The sequence below is a fragment of the Lissotriton helveticus genome, chromosome 10 (assembly GCF_964261635.1).
Source record: "Lissotriton helveticus chromosome 10, aLisHel1.1, whole genome shotgun sequence".
Classification (NCBI taxonomy): Eukaryota; Metazoa; Chordata; class Amphibia; order Caudata; family Salamandridae; genus Lissotriton; species Lissotriton helveticus.
In genome coordinates, this window is record NC_136071.1 from 83,886,949 (window position 1) to 83,900,676 (window position 13,728).

At 42.6% G+C, this 13,728-nt stretch overlaps 1 protein-coding gene across 1 annotated transcript in view; it reads right to left on the bottom strand.

The window, feature by feature from the left end:
* LOC144785054 (UNC93-like protein MFSD11) overlaps positions 1-13,728 on the bottom strand; it is a 180,508-nt gene that overhangs the window by 99,714 nt on the left and 67,066 nt on the right. Inside the window, exon 2 of the mRNA XM_078664169.1 lies at positions 7,473-7,590. Within this exon, the coding sequence (XP_078520295.1) occupies positions 7,473-7,562 (90 nt within the window). The 5' untranslated portion in view covers positions 7,563-7,590. The remainder of the gene's footprint in view (positions 1-7,472; positions 7,591-13,728) is intronic.

The following is a 13,728-nucleotide window of genomic DNA, read 5'->3' on the forward strand; positions in this document are numbered from 1 at the left end:
CGCACCCTATATTAGAAACTGCACTCCCACCCCACACACATCTCTTCATCTACCAAACCTGCAGTGCACAAGACAAGGCACTTAATCAGCACCCCCCTCCTAACAAGGCCCTCATTGAATATCTAAGAGAATCCCTGACCTCACCCCCCTCTTTTCAATGGCTGGCCTTCACCTTCAAGCCACTCGAATGGGGCAATGCCTTTCCACTGCCTGGAGGCTGTCCTCAACCCTATCCTGTGCCATATGGAAGCTTGGATACCCATGGTGGACTCCACCTTTCTTTTCTAATAAATACTGTGGCCCAAACTTTCAGGGTGAATATCATAAACATCTGTCTACCCCAGTATCTGCAGAGTCTCCCTTTTAATGTTGTGGTTTTTTTACCCTGTGAGTAGCCTCGTGTTGATATGATCATGAGGTAGCTACTTCCTTTAAGTGCAGCCTACAGCATTGGATTGGTCCCTATACAGGTGTCCAGCCTTTACTTTACTCTTCCAACCCCAGGGCAGATCCTCTGTCCTTGCTGAAGCGGTGGTCTAGCAGTAGTTTCAGGTTAACCATTTACATGGTTTTATGATTATCAAAATACCTAATATTGCACTATCTCACATGCAAATAATGTTGTTTCTTTAACAGTTTTGCATCAATCTAAAAAAACACCATTCCTATGAAAATTGACCTTGACTTAGAAATTCATTCGCTCCCTCTCCCTTATTCAAATAAACCTCTCCTTACTTTTCATTTCTCTGCAAGCCTTCTCTCTCTCTGAGCACAGCCTACTTTAAGTCAGATGCATGTTGACTTTAATCCTTGTTATTGTTTTACTGCAAATTGCCCACATCTCTTTTGCAAGATCACAACCTCTCCATTAAAAGCCCTACCACTCCAAGCTACCAATGCCTAATCTCCAATAGCTCATCTTTCAATACCATCAACCATTTGCATTAATACACATACCCCTCACATTAAACATCACAACTAATGCCTGCTAATTGAATCTACCACATAGAAACTGGAGTGAATGCATGGAATGGTTTCCATAAGAGCACAAGAGTAATCTTAATCACCTCTGAAAAAACACTAACCTTAAGTTCCAGAGCTGTATGTTGCTCAGCTTAAAGTGCTTCAGCGCCTCTTTAGGAGCAGTAAGCACTAAACAAATGCAATTACAACACCTGACCAACAGTAATTCTAATATCATAACACTTAGTGGCTGGGCAGTCGATTGCTTGACGCTTTTACATTCACATAAGACAAAATGACTTCGGGTCATGTCCATCACCCAGTACTTTACCGGTTCACAGCAACAAACTACCAATCATTCATTCATTCAATTCCTTTATTCGCTTTTCATGTATTTGAAAAACCATGAAAGTACATTTACAAAAGGTTAGTTTTACCATAAAAATACTTAAAAATGTTTCTATAGACAGGATACAATTGATACAATTTTAACATCTTATAAAATACAGATAATCAGTCATCACTTATAAAATCTGAGTCTAAAACATAAAATAGACAGAAAAGTAATCATAATCGAAATATAAGTGTCATAATTTACTGTATGTTTGTCCTATATCTTACTACAAACTTCAGAAATCTGACAACTTCTTTCGCAGCATGTTCTTCCTCTAAAAATTGGAGACAAAGGAATGCCGGTCGGCATCTTCGGAGATTCATAATTTTTAAGATGGGAATTATCCAACGCTTTCTTGGCTCAGTAAAGAACTTACAAAACAAAACAGTATGCATGTAGTTTGACTAGAAAGTTCATCGCAGGGACAAATTGGTAAACATTTTGCCCAATCATTAGATCGCGGGAAGGTGACAAAACGGTGGAAAATATTAATCCTAAACCTTGTTAATAATAACCTCTCATAGCTGGTTAAATTAAAAGTTAGGTATGGTTGGATGGTCAGAGTTGTTTGAGCTGTTAGCGTGTGTTGAACAGTTATTTTGGTAATCTCGTTACTCAACCGCAGCTGCTCTAGGTGTGTCATGCAGATTGTTTTAAACGCTTTTCTTGATAGTTCTGCAATTGCTATGGGTGTATGGAAATATTCTGCCATTCCCAGATCGAATAGGAAGTTTTTAATATAGGCAATCCACCCTATCTTATGAGCGTTTTCTAGCAAAAGACAATCCTGAATAAGATCTTGGCAAAAAATTGTTTTAGTGGATGTCCATATGCGGTGCCATAAAAGAAGTGGTTGGATTTTAGCTATGCCTGTCAAATATGACATACCCAATTCTATATGGCACGAATAGGTTGCAGAACCCTGCGGTAAGGCAAGGAGGTACCTTAAAAACGAATTTTCCACGTTTTGGATGGAATCCACCTTTCCGTAACCCCACACCCCGGCCACGTAAATTGCTGTACTTATACACTTAGCCTGGTAAATATGAATAAGTTCAGTGGGGGGCCGTTTCCCTAATCTTCGCGAAACACTAACTAATGCAGCTGTTACCCTCATAAATAACAATTTTCTGGTCTTGATTGCTTGTTTCCAAGTATGCTTTTTATCTATTACAATTCCTAAATAGGGGTGTGTCTTTGTGCTTTCAAGCTTTGTGTTGCCTATGAAAATTGCCTTTGATCTTTGTGTTTTGGGTCCTGATGTCATGACATAAGTTTTTTTATGTTGATTTTCAAATCTAAATTGGCCATAAAAGTATGGTATCTTAGGAGAGCACGCTGCAATTCCAAGGGGGTACGGGCCAAAATCACAGCGTCATCAGCGTGGAGCAGGGTAGGTATAGGGCGCTTGTTGATTAATGGTAGGTCCTGGCACCCTTTCACCATGCTCTGTTCAAGGCCATTGGTGTAGAGTGTAAAAAGAAAGGGTGCCAGGACACAGCCCTGCCTTACTACCCGCTCTACACCGAAAGGTGCCGTTAATTGCCCCCCAAGACCATACCTTACTCGTGCTTTTGCGACGGAATATAATTCACGTAAAAATGTTACTATAGGTAATTCTACCCCCATTGCCAGTAGAATGGACCAAAGCTTGCTGTGGCGGATGCAGTCAAAAGCTGCTGATAGGTCGACATATGCCATATGCAGGGCCCCACCCTTAGAATGTACATATTTGCCTGTCAAAAGGGTCAAGTTGAGAACTTGTTCTGTGGTACCAAGACCCTCTCGGAACCCAAATTGAAGGTCCGAAAGGATATTATTCTCATCAGCCCAGAGCTGGAGGCCCTCGAGGATGATTCGTCCAACCACCTTACCCAAAGAATCCAGAAGCGATATTGGGCGCTAACAAGATTTGGGACCAAAATACTTTCGGACCTTGAGTCTACCAACCCTACCGCACATGACTCTTCCAAGACTCGGGTTAAAATAGGGGTCCACAGTTCCGGGTTGTACTTGTAAAAATCAACTGGGACCCCGTCAGGGCCTGGAGCCTTTCGACTCTTACTAGCTAGAAGAGCTAGCTCTACTTCCACAAGTGTTATGTCGAGATCAATGGGAAAAGAGGTTGTCTTGGTTACCACATTTATTCCGTCCTTCTCATCTATCATTTGGTCATCTTCAGGTGACAGACCAAATATCTGTGCAAAATGACCAACCCATGTTTGCTCGTCAATAGCCACATCAATTTTAGGTTTGTCATTATTGTCCACTAAAAAGGGGGATTTAATTATTTCCCAGAAGGCAATATTATCTTTCATGACGCAACTTTTGTAGAGTTGGGCCCATAGTTCATTTTTCAGATCCTTTTTTCTTAGTTTTATTGCCTTTTTATACTCTCTTCTAAGGTTGGCTATTTCCTTTTTGCCCCTTTTTATTCTATGGAGTGCTATTTTCAGTTTTAGAATAGGCTTTGGCACATGTATTATTAAACCAGCCTGTAGATTTAGAGGTCCTGTTTTTTAAATTAACACAGAGGGCTTCTTTTAATGTTTTCGTTATAGCCACGAAGTTACTCAGGACCTCCTCATGTCCAGTAGAAAGATCAAGACATATTTTGATTGCTGTTAACGAGTTTTTTACTACTTTCATGGTGATCTCTGCTGGATCTACTTTAGCCCACTTTAACGTAAAACCATTTAATCTGTCGAGAGACAAAGCCGTCTGCCCAAGAATCCTCAGGGAGTTGCCTCTGTCTACTTGCTGTGGTAGCGATAGTGTAACACTATTGGGATAGTGATCGCTTATTGCTATATCGTGCGTTGAAAAATGTTGTATTCAAGAACAAAAGTCACTAGAAATAAAAATGAAGTCTATGGTACTGAATAATCCTTTACCATTAAAAGTACTGGTAAGGGTAATTGGAGGGTTAATCACTTCATTGGCCAAACCCAATTCTAACCGGAATAGTATCTCATTCAGACAATTCCCCGTCATTGTATGGGGAAAGTGAGTTAGTGGAATTTTATTTTCGTCACAGAGACCGCAGGTTAAATTGGAATTATACCCACATATGGATTGATTAAAGTCACCCCCCATATGATTACCAGGTCCTTGGTTAGATTGTTCCTTAGTTCCTGCAAGAATAGCTGAATTTCTTCTAGTACTCTGATTATTTCATCCTGTTTAAGATTATTATAAAAATTAACCAGTACGAAGGGGTTGCTTTTATCCACCCTCCGCATTATGATTTGATAGTTTGCCTCAATTTTAACTTGGACAATTTTCACGAATTCGACAAGATTGGAAATAAAAATCGACAAACCTCCCCTAGCTCTCCCTGATGGTGAAGGAAGTTCTTGAGAAAGATAGGTTTTATAGCCCTCTATATGTATTGTGCATGTGGCCCATGTCTCCTGTAGGCAGAGGACATTGAATTTTTATATGAAATTAATCCATATTTCGTTAGTGAGTTTGGAACGCAAACCTGCGATATTCCAGAAAAGTATACTAAGTAGAGATTTTTCTGAATGGCCTATTTTTGGAGGACTTTGGGCAGTGGATCCAGTATGTGAATCAGCAAGATTTCAAATTAAAAGTTCCTCGTTAACATTGTGATCTAGCTTTATAGATAGTTCCTGTACCTCCGAACAATTAGGGTTTATCGTAACCAGTCAATCTAATTCTTCCAAACCTGAGAGCGGGTTAAATCTATTAATAGTTGGTATCTCATAGTGTGGGTCCTGGCTCTTTGTGTTATCAAGGTTAGGTGCGTTTTGCAAAGAGTTCGGAAGGGGATAGAAAAAAACTACCAATCACCAACTAAACAGACATAAAATAAATAAACGGATCTGCCGCATGCTGCTGGCCAATGGAGGACTTTAATGTAGTCCACCACTGCAGGTCCCAACAAGCTACACACCATGACCGCTGCCTGACATCTCACAATGACAATCAAATATGAGATGATATTAACAAAGCCCACCCTGTCTGATCCCTCTATCATTTCTCCCTCCATCCTGTGCTTGCTCAGGACCATAAACTTTAAACAAAATATCTTAGAATGAACAATCTAGTGCAGCAACCAGCTGAGTGGACTATGAGCATAAGAAATACCATAAAGGGGCCTGTAGATGCTTGCCGAATTGCAGTACCTGCCCCAATCGTGTCAACATTTGACTAGTGCAACTCACCATATACAGGAATTAACAGATCCCTGACTCCCCTCCTTCATTGTATACAAAATCAAGCTACTAGTTTAGTTTTACCAGCTCCCGTTTTTCTGGTGCATCTAATTTGACCCATGAACAACAGGGGCTGCCTACTTGATCCAGAATTCAATTCCAGACCCTATGATCAGTACATAAAATTTCTGCAGTTGGCACTATCACTGTCTATCTCAATGACTCCACATATACACCCCAACTCGACTTCTGCATGATGTCAATCTTCTCCTGCTGAGAGTTCCTTAGATGTGTAAAGCTACCATCAGAGGTCACTCATTCTCCTTGTTGGCTTCTGAAACTTGAAACATACTCTCTCTACCCCTAAGATCTGTTTCCCATCTTGAGTTCAAGAAAAAAGAAAGGAAAAAACGTTTCTATTATTCTGTTGTAATCTGCGCTCCCTCTCAGCTCCAAGAGACCTAACAGTGTATGAGCACTCTACAAAACCCACATAACATATCATAACAGGATGTACGTTGTTACAACGCATGCTTTTACCACGCATGCTTTTACAACGCAGGTTTTTCAACGCAAGTCGTTACAATGACTTGCGTTGGGGGGTGCTGGATAGTGAATAGTTTAATTTACTATTCCAACTCCAGTCCCCATGGATAGTAGGGAAGGTGTTGGATAGTAAATTAAACTATTACCTATCCTAGAGCGCCCCCCAGCGCAATTCGTTGTAATGACTTTCGTTGAAAAACCTGCGTTGTAAAGGCACTGCGTGGTAAAAGTTGCATCGTAAAGGATGTTTCCCATCATAACATAACATGTAGCTTCTCCGCAGTAGTAAATATACTCTCCCTGTATGCGTTTCTTTCACTTGTAGGTTCTCCCAATTGAATATCCTTTCATGGTATCCACTCATTGTGTGATCTTATTTTACCTGCAGGTCCAGCCCCTACATGCTTCTATATTTTGAACCCCATGTACATTCTTTCCACGCCTTTAGACCCCCCTCATCTATATACCGTTCATCCAATCCATGCATGTTCTTCCCCCGCCTTCACGATATACTCCCTAGCACATGCTTGTATCTCAGCAACCATCCATATGGTCTTCGGGCACATTTTGTGTGTCTTGTAGGTTCCCTACTCTTTCCTAAGTGTCCTTCTATCTTAGGGGTTTCCAATATTTTCTGTACTAAGAGCTACTCATGTATAATGAAACCCATCCTGAGCTACTAATACTATTAGTGTTGTTATAATGACCACCGTCACACAAGATTACATTAGTGGCCACCCCATGCAAGATTACCAGTAGGTATCTCCTCTGTGAACCAGCCATGATGTAAAAAACCCTTTTTTAATGTATAAAGCCCCTATATGGGTAATATATAACAGCCATAGTTACACACACAGGTAATAATATTAGTAATATTGAATGATTTATCACTCAAATATCAGCTTTTAATATATTTTAGAAATATCTCTTTCTCCAAAAAGCATCTTAAATTACTTCCAGCTAGCTGGAGAGCTTCCAGTAATTCCCAAGTTACTTGTTGGAGAAGTGTGTTCTAGCTGTGTCTACCTTCGCCTGTCTTTCAACCTACCTGCCTTCCTCCATTCTACCTACAGCAGAATATCCACTTGGTGTAATCTCACAGCGTGCTATATAAGCATTTCCCTCTCTCTTGCACTCTCACTCTCTTTCTTGCTCTCTCTCTCTGTCTCACACACTCTGTCTCTCTCTTTCTCTATAATTTGCCTCTCAATCACCCACCATGCAGTTGCTCTGCCCCCATGCAGCTCCTTCATGTAAATTTCACTCTTTAGTGTTTTGCAGCACTTTCTAGTGGGAATTGGCACAGACACTTGAAGCAGTCTATAGGTTCCCCTACCTGCGGAGCGGTGTAGTCACCAACCCCACCTAGAATTAAATGGCCACCTTACCACCAGATTTCCACATGTGGCAAATGCAGTGAAGATCAGCAGGAAGGACACCCCAAGAATGAGGACATTCACAATCCCGGACACTCCCATAGCTGCAAGAGTTCAGAGATCAATAAACCTGTGAAGAAGAGTAAAAAAGAATCAAGCATTAGCAAATGCAACGCTTCTGGCTTGCATTCTTAACAAATGCCTTTAATACACACAGTAGGCCGCACAGTGGTGCAATTAGACCATGCATATTTCATGCAGTCACTACTTTGTCAGGGGACAGCCATAATGTTACTTTAAGCAATCAATAAGTTTATTTGCAAGCATTATTACTCATAAAAAACATCATAATTATAGATATAAATTTAGAATAATATTAAAGCAGCATAAAAATTGTAGGTAACATGTTGACATATTTTATACAAGAAGAATCTTCCACACAAAAAAAGTTATACATTATGCTAAGAAAACAAAAGTCGCCATTGGACAAGATCCATGTAACTGTTTCTTCTTTTCTTCCACGCTTATAAAAAACTAGATACAGCAAAAACTGTTGTAGGCGTCGTAGAGGTCCATGCTAATCTAAACGTTGTTGCGTGATCTCTCACTCTGAGATTTCCAAACGCGGGTATAATCCATCTCCTTCAGTGATCATGATATAATGGACAAAATATAAAGACATGTAATAGTGTTCCTTCGGGATCATTGCAATAAGGAAAGTGTGATGATCTGAGTTCTCCGGCCAATCTGTATTAAAAATGATCCAAAAGGAGGAACCCTTATCAAGATTTCATGAAAAGAATGTCAGCATATGGGGAGTGAATATTGTTCAAATCAATCAATCAATTAAGGATTTATAAAGCGTGACAAATCACCCGCGAGGGTCTCAAGGCGCTGGAGTTGCTAACTGCTTTGTGGTGATCTGTTCATTCAAACAGCCAGGCCTCGATTCCTTTCCTGGCAAGGAGAAGGCTCTTAAAGCCTTGACCTAGAGTGTGTGCTTTTGTTCTACGAAGCATTCTGTTAAACCACCATTTCTTGGATTCTAGAGTCATTTCTGGTCCAACACAGATCAAAATGTTCTTTTAAAGACCTTAGAGCCACTGTGTGGAATGGATCCAGGCTTGTCCCGTAATATGATAGTCCAATCTTTTATACAAATGTCAACCAGGGTGGGCGTTTAGATGCTTTGTATGAAATTATTTCTGAGTGCTTCACAATAGTGATGTAAAGCCACCATTGACCAAACACTACACCAGTTAACTTAGGCCTTAGTTTAGGAAGGTCTCCACTGTTCTTAAATTCTAGATCAAGGACCATAGGGACAATTGGGATAAAGCTTCTTTACAACATCTTCAAAAGGGGGGCACATGCCCAACCCCAAAGCTTCACACACTGGTGCACGCAACTACGGGTATATCAGCTGGGCCTTCACCTACAGTGTATTACTGAAACTGCAACCTTGCAGGCTACTTAAAGTGAGCTTTAAACTACTCTAGATAAAGATGTACCTTGAATCCTGATCCTTCTTGAGCCAACGGCATTCTTAGGCACCTTCGACCACTGAGTCATGCTTAAAGCAGGATACCGTTCCACATACATTGGCAAATCCAGTACTATCCTGTGATACTGCCTGCCTCCAAATAATGGTATGTATGCCCACCCTGGAGCTGCTGGAGATCTGAGAATGCTTATATGTGATCCGCCGGTGACGTTGACGAATAGTGCCTGCAGCATTATTACAATGTCAGATAATTAGAGATGGTTAATTTGTTCCTGCAAGTAGACAACTACTTTTAATGCAGTCAGGCGTATCTCGTTAGCAACCAAAGCTCCATTCTTGCTCATTGTACAAATTACACCCGGTGGACATTTCTTGAACAGACTAGACATTGCATTGCAACAATTTATGGGCCACATGCAGTACAGAGTAAGGTTTCTTTCACATCTGACATCCATCACCTGAGAAACTGCCCGAAAACCACTCACTTATGGGTGGCACCAGTGGCTTCAACCTTAACCTGATTAAATCTAAGCGCATGGTCATCAATGGATGAAAATATCAAGGGCAAATCAAGGACAAGCAGATCATCCTCCACCCTCAACTACTACTCAAAGAACCTAGGATCCCCCCTCTCCTTTTAGAAGCCTGTAAAAAGGAAATCCCATCTGGCAGTCCCCTACTCAAGAGGCTCCCAAAGTCCATTCACTTCTCAATCAAGGCCACTTCCTGCGGACCCACTTGTCTGATGACGGTGATTGCAAAATACCCCTTTCAATCACAAACTCAGTGACATCCATGGGCAGTGGAGCTGGAACCATTTTTAGATTGGGGTGCTGCCATCAGTGTTACATCACTGAAGTCCTAGGGATTGTGAAAAAGACAAGCTGGTGATCCGCTTCTAGCCCTGGATGCTGAGCTCTGGCACACCAATCCCTGCCTGCCTTTTTTACTGGATAGTCAGCTCTGCTGCGGTCTCCATCGTGACGTCACGCCTTCGCAGACTTTTCAGCTCTTCTAATTCACTTCCGTCGTGAAACGCAGTAGCGCCGCCAGTGTCTAGGTCAAAGTTAGAGCAGGGCACGAGTCGGGGATCCACACGGGTGGACAGCTTCCCCACACTTCTTTCACAGGGTGGACGCCGTCCACCCTTACAAGAAGTTGGGCCCCGCTAAAAAAGATGCTGAATTCGTTCCGGCGTAATTTCCAAACACCGGGACACATTCAGCAGCGCCTGCACGTTGTTGTCTGCTTTAGATCACAACAACGTGCAGGCGAGGACGGGGCTCTCTTATTTCTGACACCTGCTGCCCCTCAACAAAGGCGGAGTCTCAGGGGTCATCAAGCCTCCTGTTGTTGGAGTTTCCTGGCTGGCAGCAGTCAGGAGCCTCACATCTGATGCAAATGCAGCAGAGGGGAAACAAAGGCTTGCACCTTGTTAGCACTTCACACATATTGAAGAAAGGCAGCTTTTCACTTTGTTCAGGCTGTGTTTACAAGGTATGCATGCACTGTAAGAACATCAGATGTGTTGATCTTTCCCAGTATTTGCACAAAATAAATAGCATTTATACACGCTTATTACCCTTGAGGAGGCGCTGTAATAATTTAAATATCACTATTTCTTTTAAAGCACTATGGCTAGAGAAAGCTTAACACTGACAAAAGGTAACATTGTTTTATGTGTGGCGTACAAAAGTGTGAATCTTCTGCCTAAATCAGGAGGGTTTGCAAGTATACTCGAAATGTGCTCAAATGTACTCATGATACACCTGCTAAACATATATGTGAGGGCTTAAAATCTGATGTCACTTCTTGTGATGCCAGTTCCTGTGATGTCACGTGCTGTGATGTCACGCGCCGTGATGTCACACGCTTCGATGCCATGCGCGGAGATGCCACTTGCATACTGATTAACTAGGTTAGTCCCCCACTTCTTTTTTAGGACTTGTGCCCTGAGTCAGAGAAAAAAGGAAATCCTTCCCCCCTCCCCTGGCAGCTGCTGTTTCAATTAAAAAATACAGCAACAAAATCAGGGCTCAGTGGGTCCGTGAGGGCCTCTGAGCTACGGTGCAACTGCACCTGCTGCGTCAACGGAGGCTTCTCACCTGATGACTGACACCCCTATGACTGATTACTGCAGCTCAGTTGCGACCTTTCTTGGTTGGTGACTCCTGTTCTCCCAGCCAGCCACTGTTTGAGATGCAAAAATAGAAGCGCAGGTACCCGGTACCAGAGTACCTGCTTGTTTCTGAGAACTGCTGGTACTCTCAAAAGTATTAGGTCACTCACTCTTGAGAAGTGCAGGTATTCTCCCTCTCACAATTAAAAATGTGCCGGTACTCAGTACCGGGCAGTACCGGCCCAATTAAAGCAACGCTCCCACCAGTAAACATCAATCGTGACATGCCTCAACTTCTGTAAACTCCCACCTCCCTCAGAAGAGGTGAAAACAGGCATCCACGCCCTTCTACTTGAGAGGCCTGGGGCCCAGGCATGACTTTCGGCCTCACCCCAACCCCCCTCGAGCGCCCAAGAAATAAATTGTGATCCTTTCCCACCACAACCCCCCTAACCCCCCCGCCCCACGCCCCCCTTTACCTTTCTCTTTATTCGATCCACTCCTGAGGAGCTCTCGATGTCGCCCACGCGCCGCTCTTTTCCTTAAGTTCGCCCCGTCAGTTCCCAAGTGAGTCCCAAACACTGGCGGGGTCCGATCTTTGAGCGCCTGCCTCCCTCATGGGACCATCTTCCTCCTCGAGACATTAATTAGGCCGGGCGTGCTCTGCCCACTTCCGGTAGGGAGCTCCTCTAATTCAATATGTCTTCATTCACATGACTTCGTTTGATCGTCCTCCCCGAGGGCAGGTCGGGTCACCCCCGCCTCCTGAGCATCGCCAGACCGGCCCCTGTGCCCACACCAAGGCACCGCGAGGAGAGACGGGTCACACTGCCGACAGACAGCCTTTATCGCCGACAGACTCCAAACCCCCGACACAAAACTATTTACGTGATGTATAAACGTGCATTTAGCAGAGCACCCGCCTTACACTCAAATGAATGCGACAGGAGTCCTGCAGAAAGTGCAATAAAGTGTCCAATTAAGACTCTTACTGACTGTGATGTTACACGAAGGAAAGGGGGTGGCACCCGTGAGAGAAAAAAAATGCAACAAGGAGAAATTCAAAGTGAAAATAATTTCTCAAATGTGTTTTTAATCTAACTACACCTGTGTATTATAGGCACAACATAAGTAGTTATGCAAATAGGCGTAAGTCACCAATATATGTGAAAGGCATGCAGTACTTATAGTCAATCAGTACTACAATGTGTTTACTCTTTTGTGTGTGCATTGTATAGATTACACGTCCCAAAAACATTCTTTGTGATGGGGGCCCACTGCTTCATTGTATTTCTCTCTACTTCCAACTTTGGTTATTTTCTCTGGGCCCTCCTGGCCGAATCCTCTAGAAAAGGTCTTGTGTGACAGTTCTCTCCGACATAGTTTATCAGAGACTGCACCTCCCCGCCCCATCTAAATAAAGTGGAGTGCCATAACTTGTACCACTGACCCTGCTCCAACCTTCTGCACTGCCAGACAGTGCCCGGTTGTCTCTTAAAACCCCCAAACAACATGGATAACTTATATTAAGCAGGTATTTCTGCTTACAGCAGCAGTAGGTAAAATTCCAAGAATAACACCATCATTCCAGTAGAAGAGTTCGATGTTTTTTTAAAATTTATTTTGTAAATTAAATTTAAGGGGCTAAATGCACCAGGCTTTTCAGACATTAGTGCGAGTCCTGGAACCAAACCTTGGTGAGAGCCCTGGGGTCGCTTCCTAACCAAGTGGCATGAGCACTTGCTTTTAAGTATTAAAGAACATTTACTTAATGAAAAGTGAACATATTGTGAACAGTGCCATCTAGCGGTCTAGCCAAGTAAGCAGCCTCATTATTAGTAGAGACGGCATGCTTGCAATTAATACTCTAGAAATAAATATTGCCGAAGGACAGCCAAGCCCTTGAAAGTACTGGGCATAGTGTCCCATCTAACACCTCCCAATCCAGCCCCGTAAACGCCTCCAATTAGTTGCTTTGGAGCACAAAGGAAGAAAAGAGATGTTAAAAGTAGGGCTGAAAAACGATTGTTTTGTACTGGATTGTATTATTTTATCAGTGAACTGTAAAATGCACCTATAAATAAGTATCTGACTAACATTCAAGGGGCACCTAATTCACGTTTTAACCTACAGTGCTAAATAATTTCCTCTATTTTCTGGTTCCCTGTGTTGTAGTTCTATCTAGGACCCTAAATTCGATAGTCCTGATTTTATACCCTTATGTGGTTGTAATGAATAGTATCCTTATAAAGGCATAAGAATCATATCCATATTTAGTCATAGCCCATGCTGTACAAATTAAGCAAGGCTACTTCCCCAGGCTCCTAGCAAGTACAACGAGTTCTGTAAACAAACCAAACCTCCAGCAACCTGGGAATTCCCCATTGCTTATGTTTTGATTTCGTCCTAGAACTCCTGTGAGCACTCTAAGAACGGCCAGTTCTTGGTGACATCTTCATTGACGTCTTATGTCCAACCTTACGTCAAACCCGGCACCTTTCAGGTATAAATATAGCAACGTTGCCTTAAGCAAACACACGGTGGTGGTTTTGGAGCAGAGCAGCTATCTACTTGCCCGAGAGCCCAGCTGATGGGAGAGCCCACGGACGCTGCCCCTCCTCTTTGACGCACTGAGAGAGACGCTG